The sequence below is a fragment of the Amblyraja radiata genome, chromosome 27 (assembly GCF_010909765.2).
Source record: "Amblyraja radiata isolate CabotCenter1 chromosome 27, sAmbRad1.1.pri, whole genome shotgun sequence".
In the NCBI taxonomy this organism is placed as follows: domain Eukaryota; kingdom Metazoa; phylum Chordata; class Chondrichthyes; order Rajiformes; family Rajidae; genus Amblyraja; species Amblyraja radiata.
Genome location: NC_045982.1, coordinates 4,064,791 through 4,080,468, shown reverse-complemented (window position 1 = coordinate 4,080,468; position 15,678 = coordinate 4,064,791). Strand labels below are relative to the sequence as shown.

Here is a 15,678-nt window from a genome sequence, read left to right as displayed (position 1 = left end):
CTTGTACATCCTCAACTTAAATATCTGCAGAAGAAGATGTACTTTAAAAATAATTGGGCAGCGTTACATGCGGATGGGTGTGAATGGGAAGAAAATGTGTTGACTTGATGTCATTTGTGAGCAGTTTGTTTGTGGAAAAGGAGATTCACTGCGGAAAAGGAACTTAAGTTTAGGAGTGGAGCAAGATAATATCGAGCTGCAGGCTCTTTTTATTTCTTATCACATGGGAGTGACTTGTAGATGGCATATGAAGGAAGATTATACTTGTTCGAGCTTTTGTTTTAAAATGTTAGTGTTCTGAACTTTAACCGAAAACTCTTAAAACACTCTTGGGCTCTCACTAAAGATGTTGGTGCTAACTTAAAAAATGAATTATACATTTTGCCTTTGGCACTTAGTTTCCTTTGTAATGTATGCTGCTTAATAAATACCTATTGAACAGTTTCCACTGTTTTCTCTTGGGAGTGTCCTGTGAATAGCCATGATGCAACAAAAAAAAACAGACTGTAGGAGCTTTTATCTGTAGGAAATTGGAAACTGGGTCTTAGTTTACTGTAGATAGACACAAAAAGATGGAATAACTCAGCGGGACAGACCGCATCTCTGGAGAAAAGGAATAGGTGACGCTTCGGGCCGAGGTCCTTCTTCAGTTTACTGTCCTGGTTATAACGAGACAGTGTTAGAATAACATCTGTTGATTTAGATGGTCGCATCTCTGAAGCAACAACTAAACCCCTCACTTTAAAACTTGTCTACTACCCTGAACTACTTTAGACTTTCGAAATACAGTGCGGAGACAACCCATTCGGCCCACTGAGTCCGTGCCGACCAGCGATCATCCTGTACATTACACTATCCGACATAAGAGACAATTTACATTTTTTACCGAAACCAATTAACCGACAAGGCTGCACATCTTGGAGTGTGGGAGGAAACCGGAGCACCCGGAGAAAACCAACGATGTCACAGGGAGAACATGCAAACTCCGTACAGGCAGCACCCGTAGTCAGGGTTGAACCCAGGTATCTGGTGCTGTGAGGCAGCAACTCTACCACTGTTCTACCGTGCCGCCCTGCCGAAGAGTACTAAAATTTTGCTTTTCTGGCTATATTCTTGTAAATCTTTTCTACATTCTTTCCAACTTAATAGCATCTTTTCTATAACAGGGTGACCATAACCGAATACTATACTCCAAGTGTGGCCTCACGAATGTCTTGTATAAATGCAAAATTACAATCTGAAGAAGGGTAACAACCCGAATCGTCACCTATTTTCCTCCAGCGATGCTGCCTGACCCGCTGAGTTACTCCAGCGTTTTGTCTATCCCAAAGTCTACATTCAGTCCCTCTACTGATGAAGGTCCACGTGCCAAAAGACCTTTCACCATTCTGTCTGTTTCGGGGAATTATGGACTTGTACTCACGGTCCATCTGTTCTGCTATGCTCTATCATTTGCCGTGAAGGTCCTGCTCGGGTTTGAGTTCCCAAAATGCGAAGTGCGCTTAATTAAACTCCATTTGCAATTTATCAGCCCTCTTGCTCAGAAGGTCATGTTCTTGCTGTAATTCTTGATCATCTTTTTAACCACCTATGTTGGTGACATCTATGTGGCAAAATTACCATGCCTTGTACCATCTCATCCAAGTCGTCTATAAGACAACGAGCCGCAATGGGGCCCACCATTAGTCACGGTGATACCTGAATCCTTTGTCGTGTTTTTTCAACTGCATTTTCGCATTCATCTAGAAGAGCTGAGATTAATGTGCAAAAATTTCTAGTGTTTTTGGATTCGGCTAAATATCTTAAAAGCAGGAACAAACATATTTAAAAGTAGATCAGTCCAGGTCATTACAAGCCCCTTATTTTACGTTCACTGAATTTGTATTGGAGCGCAAAGCCTTCGTCTGCCCTATGGTGGCGCTGCTGGTGATGACTAGTATCTGGCAACTGTGTTAATGTCAATGTTTTGTCGTGTATTTTTATCGCCTGAAGAATGTTTTAATTTTGAGATTTCCAGCACCTCTAGGTTTTTATGATTTTCTTTTTCTGAGTTTTAATATCTCATTCTTTATTAAATATGCCAGTGCTGTTTTTTACGACACTGGTGGGATAACAGTTTAGTTGCTCCTTGTTTTCTCTCCCATCATTTATCTTTACATTTTCTTTTCAGACATAATTATGAAATATGAATTAAACCAAAATGGGAACATATAGCTGGTTCTGCAGTGAGGTGAACCTTTCAAACGCAGTCCCTTGGTATTGAGATTGTTCTGATTAAGAGTCTACATCAGATATGTTGACCTGCCTATTTTCTTTTCCAGATGTTAACAGTTCTGTGTAATTCCAGCTCTTCTATTAAATTGCTATTTTTGATCTGTGGAATTTGTAGCTTTCCTTTCATCGCCATTCTTCAGCCTTGCATGTTCCTGGTTAAAGCTGCTTGTAAGCATAATTGCGATGTGAAAAACAATGTGACCTGTTTGGGTTGTTGGAACACCATGAAGTGCGTAACTCTGGTATCGTCTGGGGAGAAGTAATTGGGCAGAATGTTAACAGAAAGTACAAAGCGGCTTCTATAAATGTAGCTGCAAGCAATCTAAAATTAGAAAGTCTCACGGTTTTGTCAAAGGTTATGTTGCTTCAACAAGTCTTTAATATCTTTATTGTTGCATATTATTTAGATGGTATCGCTGAAAGAGAAAATTAAAGAGCTGCATCAACAGTATAAAGAAGCCTCTGAGGTGAAACACCCTCGTGACATCACCGCAGAATTTCTGGTAAAAAGTAAATTGAGAGACCTGACTGCTTTATGCAAGGTGATTTTTAAAGAATTTTTAAACACTGCTAAATATCAGTGGTGTTTTTGTTTAATTTTTATTTCCTTTTTAACATATCCTTTTCCCTTTTTTTTAATGTTGCTCTTTCTCTTGAAGTTTGATAGGAACTTGGACCTGGGTTGAACGTTATTTTGTCCGAATATGCAGATTTTAAAAAGCTTGGCAACGGTTCTCAAGGCCTCTATCAATGCCATCGATTTTGTGGTGCATTTTGACCCGCTTTCCCTCTTACCTGTCCAGTCAATGTGCAGAGAAGGAGTCACAAGAGTATGCAGATGCTGGAATCTGGAGCCACAAACAAACTGCTCTTTACCCAGTGGGTCGAGCAGCATCTTTGGAGGAAAATGGACAGTTGACGTTCTGGGTCGAGACCTGAGAAATCGACTGTCCATTTCCCTCTGCAGATGCTGTGAGAATCGCTGAGTTCCTCCAGTAGATTGTTTGCAGTGGTATATAATAAGCAGAAATTATAATTTTAAATGAATGAAAAATGAAAAATATTTTAATTCATGATAAATTGAATAATACAGAATTAAGATTAAAATAATTATTGGGGGATGAATTCATCTTGCCTTAGAAATGGGCCATATGTTGAGTTATTTGTGAAGAAACTCACCCAGAATGTTAATTTATAGAACCAATATCCTTGTTTCAACATGCATCTTTATGCAGCTTGCTTGTCCTCATTCAGGCAATTATGATTTTGCCGATCATTTCATTTCCCTGCTGCCGCACTTCCCTCTTCTGCGCTGCTCATCTTGTATCATTTAGAACGTAGAAAGGTACAACACATGAACAGACCCTTCGGCCCACGAGGTCACGATGCCGAAGTAAACAAACCTTGTGCCTGCACGTCATCCATTCCCTGCATAGCCATCCTCATTCACACTTAAATCCGGTCCCGTGGGCTAATCCATTTTCCGGCTTGTTAACATCTATTTTTAAAAAACTTTTATTTTTCCTCATTTGCACGACCTTTTCTCCAATATTCCTGGGATTTTGACTTCCAAGAACAGAATTGATGATCAGGGACAGTTTGTTTGTTGCTTCCTAGTCTGTGGGGGTGGGAGGGGAAATATTCATTCCATCTCTCTGATTATCACATGGAATGTATTTTTCAATCCATTCTAACACACATCCCACTGCTCCTGTTTCCCGAGTACTGTGATCTCTTATCTTAACAGCCTTCTATCATATCTTTATTGTAAATTGCATATTAATGCTTCTGTACTGTCTTTACTCTCTTTACCATTTTCCTTCTCTGATTCCATTTGGCGAATGTGGGCATACCTTTATGACTATATGCTCCGTTTTAGTTAGGATGTGTGTTCGTTTCTTAATTAGACTGGTTGTCATTGACTGTTCAACCGTCTGCACTATTACTTTTGTTCTTTCTCTTAAACCTTCTAACTTTCCCCAACACCAGAATCATAATCTTACTTTATTAGCCAAGAATGTTTTGCAACGTATGAGGAATTTGATTTGCCATGCAGTCATACCAATTAAAAGCAACAGAACACACAAAATACATTTTAACTCCTCCGCATTCCTCACTGTGATGGAAGATGAAAAAAAGTTCAACCTCCCCCCTCTTTGTCCTCCAGCGGTCAGTGGCCTCTAACCTTCCGTTGACGGGACGATCTTACTCCCGTGGCTGGCAGCAGGCCTCCTCGTCGAGGCGATCAAGCTCCTGCATCGGGGGGGGGGGGGGGGGGGGGGGAAATCTCAGCTCCCCCCCGCTCTGGGCGACCTACCCCAGGTCGGGGCTAATCGAACGTCGTGCGGCTTTTGGAGCTTCCCGATGTCGGTCTCAATCTAAGACTGCGAGCTCCTTGATGTTAAAGTCCGCAGGCCGCGTTGGAGCGTCGATCCCAGGCAAGGAATTGGCTCTGTTCACCAGAAGCACCCCCCCCCACACTCTACACCCAACAATCACTGTTTAGTGCAAGGACTTATTTGTTCAATTCTCTTGGGTGCTGTTTCCATCTCATTTCAAGTAAACCCATTCCATCAGCACGACTCTCAATACTAGTGCCAGCACTGCAAATTGAAACCCATTTCTCTCTCGCTAATCATTGAGCCATAGATTTAAAGCTGATCGGATTGACCCTATGCCAATTTGCAAAGCACTTTGTTATTTGTCTCATTTCTCTTTTTGTTACTTAATTTTAAATGCTGTGAATGTTTTTCCTAATAATACTCCTTGAGACACTCCAAGTCGAGGATTATTTTTGAGATTGGGTTAAAACTGCTTTTTTGATAGAACTTCTATCTGATAGAAATTTAAAAAAGTGAATCTGGATTGAAATTTCTGCCCTTTTAATCATTTAAATGCTGTCGCTGAATGTTCAGTCCTTTAGGCTGGGACAGAAACGTGGCTTATTCGTGCCACACAGTACACACTGAAATATTTTTATTTTATGAAAAGACACAGTGCTGGAGTAACTCAGCAGGTCAGGCAGCATCTCTGGAGAACATGGATAGGTGATGTTTCGGTTCAGGACTCCACTTCAGACTCGAAAGGTTCAGATCTGAAATGTCACCTATCTAAGTTGTCCAGAGATGCTACCTTACCCGCTGAGTTACTCCAGCACTTTTGGGCCCTTTTTTAGAACCAGCATTTGCAGTGCCTTGTATATGACCAGCCTATTTTGTTTGAATCCGCAACAGGAGTATGATGAACTTGCAGAAGCCCAGGTGAAGCTTGAAGAAAAACTCCAAGAATTAGAGGCGAACCCACCCAGGTATTAAAAATGACATGCTGTTCACATACTGGCGTGCTGCTGATTCTTGCTGAGATTGATATGCAGTACCTGTCAGTTTACTTGACGACCTTGTACTGCTGTGCTGCAACTGAGAGTTGTCGATGCAGCCCAGTCCATGACACTCACCAGCCTACTCCCACCCCAGGTAGACAAAAGTGCTGGAACAACGCAGCGGGTGCAGCAGCATCTATGGAGCGAAGGAAATAGGCAACGTTTCGGGCCGAAACCCTTCTTCATATAGGCAACGTTACCTATTTCCTTCCTGAAGAGTTTTGGCCCGAAACGCGTATAAGATAGTTAGTAAAGATAGATCAGCCACGATTGAATGGCGGAATGGACTTGATGGGCCGAATGGCCTAATTCTGCTCCTATCTGGATGGACAAAGGGCAGAGATGAAAGGGTAACAAGAGGGTAGACAGAAATGCTGGAGAAACTCAGCGGGTGCAGCAGCATCTATGGAGCGAAGGAAATAGGCAACGTTTCGTCCCGAAACGTTGCCTATTTCCTTCGCTCCATAGATGCTGCCTCATGCGCTGAGTTACTCCAGCAATTTTGTCTACTTTCGATTTTCCAGCATCTGCAGTTCCATCTTAAATGCTCCCATCCCACCCCATCTGTACTTCACGCTGCCTCAGCAATTCAGCCAACATAATCTAAGCCGACTCGCAACCCTGGCCATTCTCTCTCTCTCTTCCCCCACCCCCAGAAGACACAAAAGCTTGAAAGCGTGTGCCACTGGATTTGAGACCAGCTTCTAACCATCCTGTTTTCAGACTCTTGAATGGACGGAACTCTTGTATGTTAAGAAAGAATTTCCAATCTACCTTGTTGTAACCTTTTGAACTTTTTTTAGTCTGTACTTTCCCTGTAGCCATAACAATATTCTGCTCTCTGATGTATTTATATATGACATAATCTGCCTGGACAGCCATCAAAACAAGTTTTTCACTGTCTGTGCATGCAACAATAAACTTAGAAACATAGAAAATAGGTGCAGGAGTAGGCCATTCAGCTCTTCGAGCCTGCACCGCCATTCAATATGATCATGGCTGATCATCCAACTCAGTATCCTGTACCTGCCTTCTCTCCATACCCCCTGATCCCTTTAGCCACAAGGGCCACATCTAACTCCCTCTTAAATATAGCCAATGAACTGGCCTCAACTACCTTCTGTGGCAGAGAGTTCCAGAGATTCACCACTCTCCGTGTGAAAAATGTTTTTCTCATCTCAGTCCTAAAGGATTTCCCCTTTATCCTTAAACTGTGACCTCTTGTCCTGGACTTCCCCAACATCGGGAACAATCTTCCTGCATCTAGCCTGTCCAACCCCTTAAGAATTTTGTAAGTTTCTATAAGATCCCCCCTCAAACTTAATGGGTTTAGGTTTATTATTATCACATGTACAGTGATAAGTTATCGAAACAGATCCCAAAAACTATATATAAATGCAATCAATATGAATCAATTGGTAGACACAAAATGCTGGAGTATCTCAGCGGATCAGGCAGCATCTCTGGAGGAAAAGAAAAGTGTTGTTTCAATTCTTTTTCTTATCGAGTCCACACACAAGATTAGAAGTTGTTCAGCCAGAGCTGAACACACTTCTCGGCATCTGCATACAATGGTGTCTGTCTTGCCGCACCTTGTGCGTGGTGGTGGAAAGATTGGTGGAAACAGGGCCGTGGCGTGAACGCTCTTTCCTTGACCCCACGTTTCTGGTTGAAACCCTTCTTCAGTCTGAGAGTGGAGGAATAAACTGGGGGCGAGAAAAAGGGCAGAATAAATCGGGGTCGGCAACAGATGACCTCGGGAAGGGTGGTGCCCATAACGGCTCACTGTTGGCTGGGGAAGACGTGATACAAGGATGTGAACAGTGCAACTAGTTGGGTGACTAGGGTGGGGGAGGGAATGCAGGAGTTGAAATTAGTGAAATGAACGTTTATGCTGCTGGTTGATAAACTGTCGATGCAAACTGAGGTACTGTTCCTCTAATTTACCTGTGGTCTCAATCTGACAGTGGAGGTGGCCAAGGATAGAAAGATTAGTATGGGAAGGGGAGTTAAAATGTAGGCTGAGTGGCTGAGTTACTTGAGCATTTTGCATCTATCTTTGGTATAAACCAGCATCTGCAGTTCCTTCCGGCACATTTAATCAATTGGTAAATTGTATCTTGTGCACTGGTGGTGAAATGCACAATCTGACGTTGAAGGAAGGGTCCGAAATTATATTTTTTCTGAGTAAAGGTTCAGAACACTGAGAACACAGTAAAAGTTCTTGTGGTCTAGAGTAAATAACTTGTAACAGCGGAGTGTTTCAGAAAAATAATAATTTTTGAAGTGTGTCTCTGTATGTTTCAGTGATGTTTACCTGTCATCAAGGGACCGGCAGATACTGGATTGGCATTTTGCTAACTTGGAATTTGCTAATGCAACACCACTTTCCACTCTTTCGTTGAAACACTGGGACCAGGTAAATGGACATTTAGAGTAAAATGCATTTGGAACTTAACCTTGACAAATATGTTTTGGACCACCATGGTTAGTGTACGGATCTATCTCAGTTCATGCATGATATGAACATGCTGTATCATTTTTGCTCCTTACTCTGGCTGCATATTCAGCAACTTGTATTGTTCCATTTACGATAAATGGAGATGCTCGGGTAATTCATATCACTGGATCCCGTTGGTATTGTCATTCATAAGTTGCTTTTCTGAGCCCTTCTGTATTCTTTAAATATTTTATAATTGCATATGTAAGTAAACATTTTAGTCACAAAAGGATGGTTAGTAAGGGTGCCGGGGTTGTGGGGAGAAGGCAGGAGAATGCCGTTGAGAGGGAAAGTTAGATCAGCCATGTTTGAATGGTGGAGTAAACTTGATGGGCCAAATGGCCTAATTCTGCTCCTATATCCTATGAATTTAAGATGAACGAGAGCAATTGGAGGCTCGGATATTTGATTTGCTGTTGGTTTTGAACGGAGACAAATGATACAACATCTGTGGCATTTACAAATAAAGGAATTGTTTCCTATTTTTATTTCCACAGGATGATGACTTTGAATTCACGGGCAGTCACTTAACAGTACGGAACGGTTACTCTTGTGTTCCTGTGGCACTTGCCGAAGGCCTTGACATTAAATTAAATACAGTTGTTCGACAAGTCCGCTATACTGCCTCAGGTCAGTAGTAACAATTCTGTTTATTTGTTCCTTTGCATGTGGCCCACACAGAACTGGAGCGGATCGTCAGTATGGGAAGGCTTTAAAATCATTAGAATCTTAGCCTCGCCTTCTAATTTTAAAACTTTCTAAATTCAATTAGATAGCTAGATTTTGGAGTTGATGTGCAAGGATTTTTGACAAGCTGTTGTAGTGCATTTTGTAGATTTAGCACAGCCAGACTACGCAGTGGTGGATAATTCAATGCAGGTTAAATAATGAATGCTTTTATTGCTGGCTGCACACGAGAAATAATATGGGTAACGTCTGAGGTGTCTGGTCTCTCTGACAGCAGGTCAGTTAACACTCAGGATCATATATTTCAAGCTGCAGTCAAACCTTTTAAGTAATTAAATCATCCAGAATCTAGTCCGAGCACAGGTTTTATTATCTGGTACGGTTTAGCAGCTTTCTGCGGTATTTTAAGCAATTTGCTTTCTTGATGTTTGTTTTTACTTGAGAAAGAATAATTCATGTTTTTTTTTGCCAAATGAAAGGACTAAAAATGTGAGCTGAATGATCACTGTTAACAGATCAATTTTATTATTCCCTTTGCAATATAAATTTGTCAAGGATGAATTGAACGTGCATCCTTAAACCTAGCAATCTGTTCAAAAATCCTAGGGATGATTGGGTTAGCATATGAGGAGCACTTAATGACTCTGGGCCTGTACTCACTGCAGGTAGACAACATTGCTGGAAAAACTCAGCAGGTGCGGCAGCATCTATGGAGCGAAGAAAATAGGCAACGTTTCGGGCCGAAACCCTTCTTCAGACTGCAGAAGGGTTTCGGCCCGAAACGTTGCCTATTTCCTTCGCTCCATAGATGCTGCCGCACCCGCTGAGTTTCTCCAGCAATTTTGTCTACCTTCGATTCTCCAGCATCTGCAGTTCCTTCTTGAACAAACTGTACTCACTGCAGTTTGGTAGGATGGGGGGGGGGGGGGCGGGGGGGATTTCATTGAGACTTACGGAATAATGAAAAGCCTAGGTAGAATGGGTGTGGAGAGGATGTTTCCAGTTGTGGGAGAGTCTTAAGACAAGAGGGCACAGCCTCAAAATAAAAGGACATACCTTTGGAATGTTTAGTTTAGAGATACAGCATGAAAACGGGCCCTTCGGCCCACCGAGTCCGCACCGGACACCAATCATCTGTACGCTAGTTCGATCCTACATACTAGGGACAATTTACAGAAGCCAATTAACCTACAAACTTGCACAGCTTTGGAACGTGGGAGAAAACTGGAGCAGCCGAAGAGGTCACAGGGAGAATGTACAAACTCTGTACAGGTAGCACCCACAGTCAGGATCGAACCCGGGTATCTCCGCTGTTGTATGGCCATAGCTCTATCGCTGAGCCAATGCGCCACCCAGAGTGATGAGGAAGAATTTCTTTAGCCAGAGGGTGGTGAATCTGTGGAATTCATTGCCACAGACTGCTGTGGAGGCCGGTATTGCGTATTTTTAAAGCAAAGCCTTATTAATTGTTCTCAATTAGGAAGAGCATAAAAGGTTACGGGGAGAATGGGTTTGAGGGGGGAATATAAATCAGCCATGATCAAATGGCGGGGCAGACTCAATGGGCCAAATAGCCTAATTCTGATCCTTTCTTTTATGATCAAAATGGTACACAAGCCTCCACCAGATTTTTAATGGATATGTGCAAATATTTTTTCTAAAATTCTATTAATTACGGGTATCGCTAGTTGAGCGTCAAACTGATCACGCTTTACCTGTTTGTAATGGTTTGTAATGGTGTGGCATCAATGATGCTGCTTTCAGGCCCCGTAACTCATTTTGAAGAGGTCGCAAAGGCAAGTAATGAAAGTGCAGTAAATACCGTCAATTAAAACAAGCCTTCATTCCATCACAGTTCATCAGTTTAATTCGTCTGCCGGCTCTTCAACCGTCAATTTGAAAATTGTTCTTATTTGAAGCCAAATCGCTGTGCTCAACCAAAATAATTGCCAGCTCTCCCTCCAGTGTGGAATGCCACATTGATGAGACTACAGATTTGATGACTGTTGGTTGCACTTTGATCACTTGGTTTGGATGGCGAATTTTTACAATTAGATACGGGAAGAGAAGTCACTGAGACCAGTTCTCTAAATTGACGTCTTTATATTTTTCTTCCACGGTACTTTATTGTCACATGTACTGACTTCCCTTTGCATACAGTTCAGTGAAAATAACCTTGCTATACACGGGCAAGAACATACTTGAGGACAAGAGTGTACGAGTAGCAGATTATACTGAGACCATACAAGAGTCGCCACCTTTCCGGCGCCATGCTTCAATAAGTGATTTATAAAACAAATCTAATCAACTAGAGGAGCACAGTTTACTTTCCTCTAAATCAATTCTTGGACTCTTTTCTGTAATAAAAGGAGATGTACATTGGAAATCAATGGGATTTTAGCTGTGGCTTGAAGGACAAGGACAGCCTGCATTTGCATCTTCATTGACTGGGAAGTGGGGTGGAATGCGTGACAGTTTGCTGCACAGGCTTGAACGGAACTACCATGTTATGTTTGGCAGATTTGTTCCATGTCTGGACCGCGTTCCCGAGCGAATTGGGTGGCGTTAATTTCTGTTAATTTATTTGGCAGGATGTGAAGTCATTGCTCAGAACACTCGTTCCAACAGCCAGACGTACATTTACAAATGTGATGCCGTTTTATGTACTCTCCCCCTGGGAGTGTTGAAACAGCAGCCGCCGGCAGTTCAGTTTGTACCACCCCTCCCTGAGTGGAAATCATCTGCTATTCAGCGTATGGGCTTTGGAAACCTCAACAAGGTGAGGCAGCATTAAGCTTGGCTGCTGGACTGATTGTGATCTCATTTCGATAACGTCATCAAAGTGTTAAATTACCTATTTTTTTGTGGTTAATTTTGGCTTACTACTGGAAGTGTACTCTGACTCTATCGAAAGACATTTGGACAGATATATGGAAAGGAGGGGCTTGGAGGGCCAAATGTAGACAAATGGGTCTAGCCCAGAATGCCAATTTAATTAGCATGGATAAGTGGGACTTTAGAGATACAGCGCAGAAACAGGCCCTTCGGCCCACTGAGACTGTGCCGACAAGCGATCGCCTCATACACTGGCACTATCCTACACACTAGGGGAAATTTATAATTTTACCAAAGCCAATTGGCCTACGTCTTTGGAGTGTGGGAGGAAATCAGAGCACCCGGAGAAAACCCACGCGGCCACAGGGAGAATGTACAGATAGTACCTGTGGTCAGGATGGGACACGGGTCTCTGTCGCCATAAGGCAGCGAAGGGCCTATTTATGTGCTGTATGGTTCTATGACTCTACCGAGCCCCTTGCAATAAATCCTACTGCTCTGGGAGTATGGTATGGGTAACTGCTGATGATCCACAATCGATTGTAGCAAGCAAGCATAATAATTTAGTATCCATGAATATTTTCCCTGCAGGTTGTATTGTGTTTCGATCGTGTGTTCTGGGACCCCAGTGTAAATCTTTTTGGTCATGTTGGAAGCACTACTGCCAGCAGGGGAGAATTATTTCTTTTCTGGAATCTCTATAAAGGTATTTGTGCAATTTCATGTAGTAAAGACATCCGACTTTGCTAAGGAAGAGAGAATAACCAGGTGTAATGTAACTTCATAGTGGTGCTTTTAACATTTCAAGCGAAGATGATTTTTATTAAATGAAAAGAACAGTTTAAATTCAATTTGGTCAAAGTTAAGGATTTAATTTTGCTCTTTATAAAAAAATCACATTTTCATGGTAATGATAGCCTTAACTTGCAATCAACTTAACACGTTTACTAGAACTGACAAAAGTTTAATACAGTTGGTTGATTAACTGTTAGAATATGTGTTTGATTGTACATTAGGATTTGAAGTATTGGTGGGTTAACTTAGATATATGTCAGTGAGTCTATAAAACTTGATTGTGTTTACTAAATATGAAGGAGGCTGCTGTTATCTCCATTTCAGGCAGTATTTTTTTTATGGCCGCAGGCTTATGGCCTACAGGATAATATAAATATTTTAAAACTGAAATATTATTGATATATTCCCTCATGCCATTTTGCTTTCAGAAGGATCCATTTTGAGCACTGTTGGTAATCTGTACTTTAGAGAGCATTGGGTGAAATGCATCTATCATTGATTTTGGTCCTTGAGCCTGGGTTAGCCGGAGGGATGTGTCAGTGAAGATGTGCTGACCATTAAAAAGAAATTCCTCAGAGAAAACATAAGTTTCATGAAGATGCTAGGAACTGCAGGTGTTGCCTTAAAAAAAAAAAAAAAGACTGGTGGTGTCTGGAGTAACTCAGCGGGTCAGGCAACATCTCTGGAAAACATGGATAGGTTGGAACTCTTCTTCAGATGTCAATTTCATGAAATTAAATGTTGGTGGAATTAGCTCCTGACCATCAGTTGTAACTTCTACACGGGAAGGTTAGGCCTTGCTTGTTGTCCTATAGCATAAGTTAATTCCCATTTATTTGCATTAAATCAACCATCCTTGAAGTTTAACATGCTGCAGACCTACCTGCAATTTCATTTGTTTTCATTAAAACTACAATAATCCAAATTTCAAATCAATCCTGTCAAATTTTAATAGAGGTCATTGTTTAGTTGCTCTTTCTCTAGGATATAGTCTGATATGTGTTTAAGAGCTGAAAGTAAATGGCTTTGTTCACTTAGTTGAGCATTCCATTCTTTGGTGAGAAGGGGCAGGGTGTGTGAGGAATGGGATATGCGTCTGATGGTCTGGGTAGATGAAGAGAGAGAGCAGGAGCAGGTTACATTAAATGAATATATTCACTGTTCACGCCATTGGGTTGCAAACTATGGAGGCAGAAAATGAGGTGTTGTTCCTCTAGTTCGCATTTGGCCTCACCCTGGCAGTGGATAGGGCTGGGGACAGACAGATCAGTGTGGGAATGAGGGAAGTTGAAAGCTCTGGCAACCAGGAGCTCTGACTGTGTGGTGGACGAGGCACAGGTGCTTTGCAATGCTTGTGTTTGTTCTTGTCAATGCAGAGGAGGTCTCATCGAAAGCTCCTTGTGCAAGAGATAAGATGCATGTGAACCTCTGCCTCACCTGGCAGGGTGGTTTGAGTCCCTGGGCGATGAGTTGGGTTTGAGTTTAGTTTATTGTCCCCTGTACTGAGGTACGGTGAAAAGCTATTGTTGCTTGCTGACCACTCAGTGGTAAGACAATACATGATTACAATCGAGCCATCCACAGTGTACAGGTACACGATAATGGGAATAATGTGAATAGCATTTAGTGCAAGATAAAACCAGTAAAGTCCGATCAAAGAGTCTCACAAAAAGATAAATAGCAGATCAGGACTGTTCTCTAGTTGTTGGTAGGATGGTTCAGTTGCCTGATAATAGGCCATGGTGGAGGTTTAGATGGACATCTGACAGTTGCAGGGGAAAGTGCCTGGGGAGGGGGAGGAACGAACCAACCAGGAATCACTGTGGCAAGGAGAAAGCAGTGGGGAGGGGAAGATGCAGTAGGTGGTGGGAGCAAGTAATAGCTGGTGGAAATATTGAACGATGTGCTGGATGCAAAGATCGGTGGGGTGAATGAGACATCCCAAGGGAGCAATTGCAGAGTAGTTTGCATCTTGAGAATGTGCTTTTATTGATTCCCAGGCTGAGGCAATCACTGGCGTCACCGATGGCTCTTGTCAATGTTCTAAATGTCCTGAATTGAATATCTTGATGTGGCCATTTCAGAGGAAGGGTAAAAGTCAAACCACATCGCCAAGTCTGGAGAATTGAAGTGAATTGATTTGAGTTGAATACTTTATTGTTACATGTGACAAGTCACGGTGAAATTCTTTGCTAACATACCCAAGGTATGCAAATAGCCGCCACATAAAGGGCACTTAGTTACAAATAACCCCGCAAGGTCTTCCTTTGTTCTCCCTCCACGCCAGATCCTCCTTGGTTCCTTTGATGAATAACACAAATAAATTAATTCCCTAAAAGACTCCTATGAATCAAATGAGTTGATTTTTTTAATTTGACACACAATGATGGTTTTAGTGTAGGTTAGTTTAGAAATCCAGCATGGAACCAGATGCTTTGGCCCACTGAGTCCACTCCGACCAACTATCACCCACCCGTGCACTAGTTCTATCGTACATACTAGGGACAATTTACAGAATCCCCGTACAGACAAAGAGCCGTGGTCAGGATCGAACCCAGGTCACTGGCGCTGTAAGGCAGCAACTCTACCACTGCGCCACCCGTCAAAGGTTACGGGGAGAAGGCACGAGAAACACGTTGAGAAGGGAAAATAGATTGACCATGGTGGAACAGACTTGATGGGCCGAATAGCCTAATTCAGCTCCTATGTCTTATGATGTTATACTTGCTTTATTAATTCCGTATTGATTTATTCTTCCTGGAAATATTCGTGAAACTTAATTTCTAAATAGTTTGGATTTTTAAAAATTCCATTGATATTGTGGCTGCACTGTGGAAGTGCAAACGTGGGGACTTGGTTTGAGTGCTTTGTGTTTGCAGCTCCTCTCATGAGCTGTTCTATCTGTTACCAGCCCCGATCCTGTTGGCCTTGGTGGCTGGGGAAGCTGCAGGGATCATGGAGAACATCAGTGACGACGTCATTGTTGGCCGATGCTTAGCCATCCTCAAAGGAATATTTGGCAGCAGTGCAGTACCACAGGTATGGATGGGCTTGCTTCAGTGGCCTGGCGTGAATGCTGCTGTCGCTCTTGTGGCAAGAAATGGAAGAGAATGGAATGGGTGTAGTGATATTTGGTGATTTAAAAAAAATTAAAAAGAAATGGATTTGACTTTTTTAAAAAAAACCAAATGATAATAAAAAAATTAAA

At 42.1% G+C, this 15,678-nt stretch overlaps 1 protein-coding gene and 2 long non-coding RNA genes across 5 annotated transcripts in view; 2 read left to right on the top strand and 1 right to left on the bottom strand.

Moving 5' to 3' along the window:
* The window catches only part of kdm1a (lysine demethylase 1A), a 46,081-nt gene that overhangs the window by 25,731 nt on the left and 4,672 nt on the right, over window positions 1-15,678 (top strand). For 2 of the 3 annotated variants that reach the window (XM_033044910.1, XM_033044909.1), the window contains 7 exons: window positions 2,682-2,816; window positions 5,508-5,581; window positions 7,961-8,072; window positions 8,651-8,783; window positions 11,432-11,619; window positions 12,267-12,381; window positions 15,382-15,509. In XM_033044910.1, the coding sequence (XP_032900801.1) occupies window positions 2,682-2,816; window positions 5,508-5,581; window positions 7,961-8,072; window positions 8,651-8,783; window positions 11,432-11,619; window positions 12,267-12,381; window positions 15,382-15,509 (885 nt within the window). The remainder of the gene's footprint in view (window positions 1-2,681; window positions 2,817-5,507; window positions 5,582-7,960; window positions 8,073-8,650; window positions 8,784-11,431; window positions 11,620-12,266; window positions 12,382-15,381; window positions 15,510-15,678) is intronic. The other variant, XM_033044911.1, reaches the window with a different exon arrangement.
* LOC116988316 overlaps window positions 5,941-15,678 on the bottom strand; it is a 28,269-nt gene continuing 18,531 nt past the window's right edge. Inside the window, exons 2-3 of the long non-coding RNA XR_004415913.1 lie at window positions 6,697-6,699; window positions 5,941-5,974 (exon numbers count right to left, since the gene is read on the bottom strand). This is a non-coding gene — a long non-coding RNA (uncharacterized LOC116988316). The remainder of the gene's footprint in view (window positions 5,975-6,696; window positions 6,700-15,678) is intronic.
* Window positions 12,390-14,016, top strand: LOC116988317. Its single transcript, XR_004415914.1, has 3 exons — window positions 12,390-13,427; window positions 13,533-13,542; window positions 13,597-14,016. It is a non-coding gene; the product is annotated as an uncharacterized LOC116988317 (long non-coding RNA).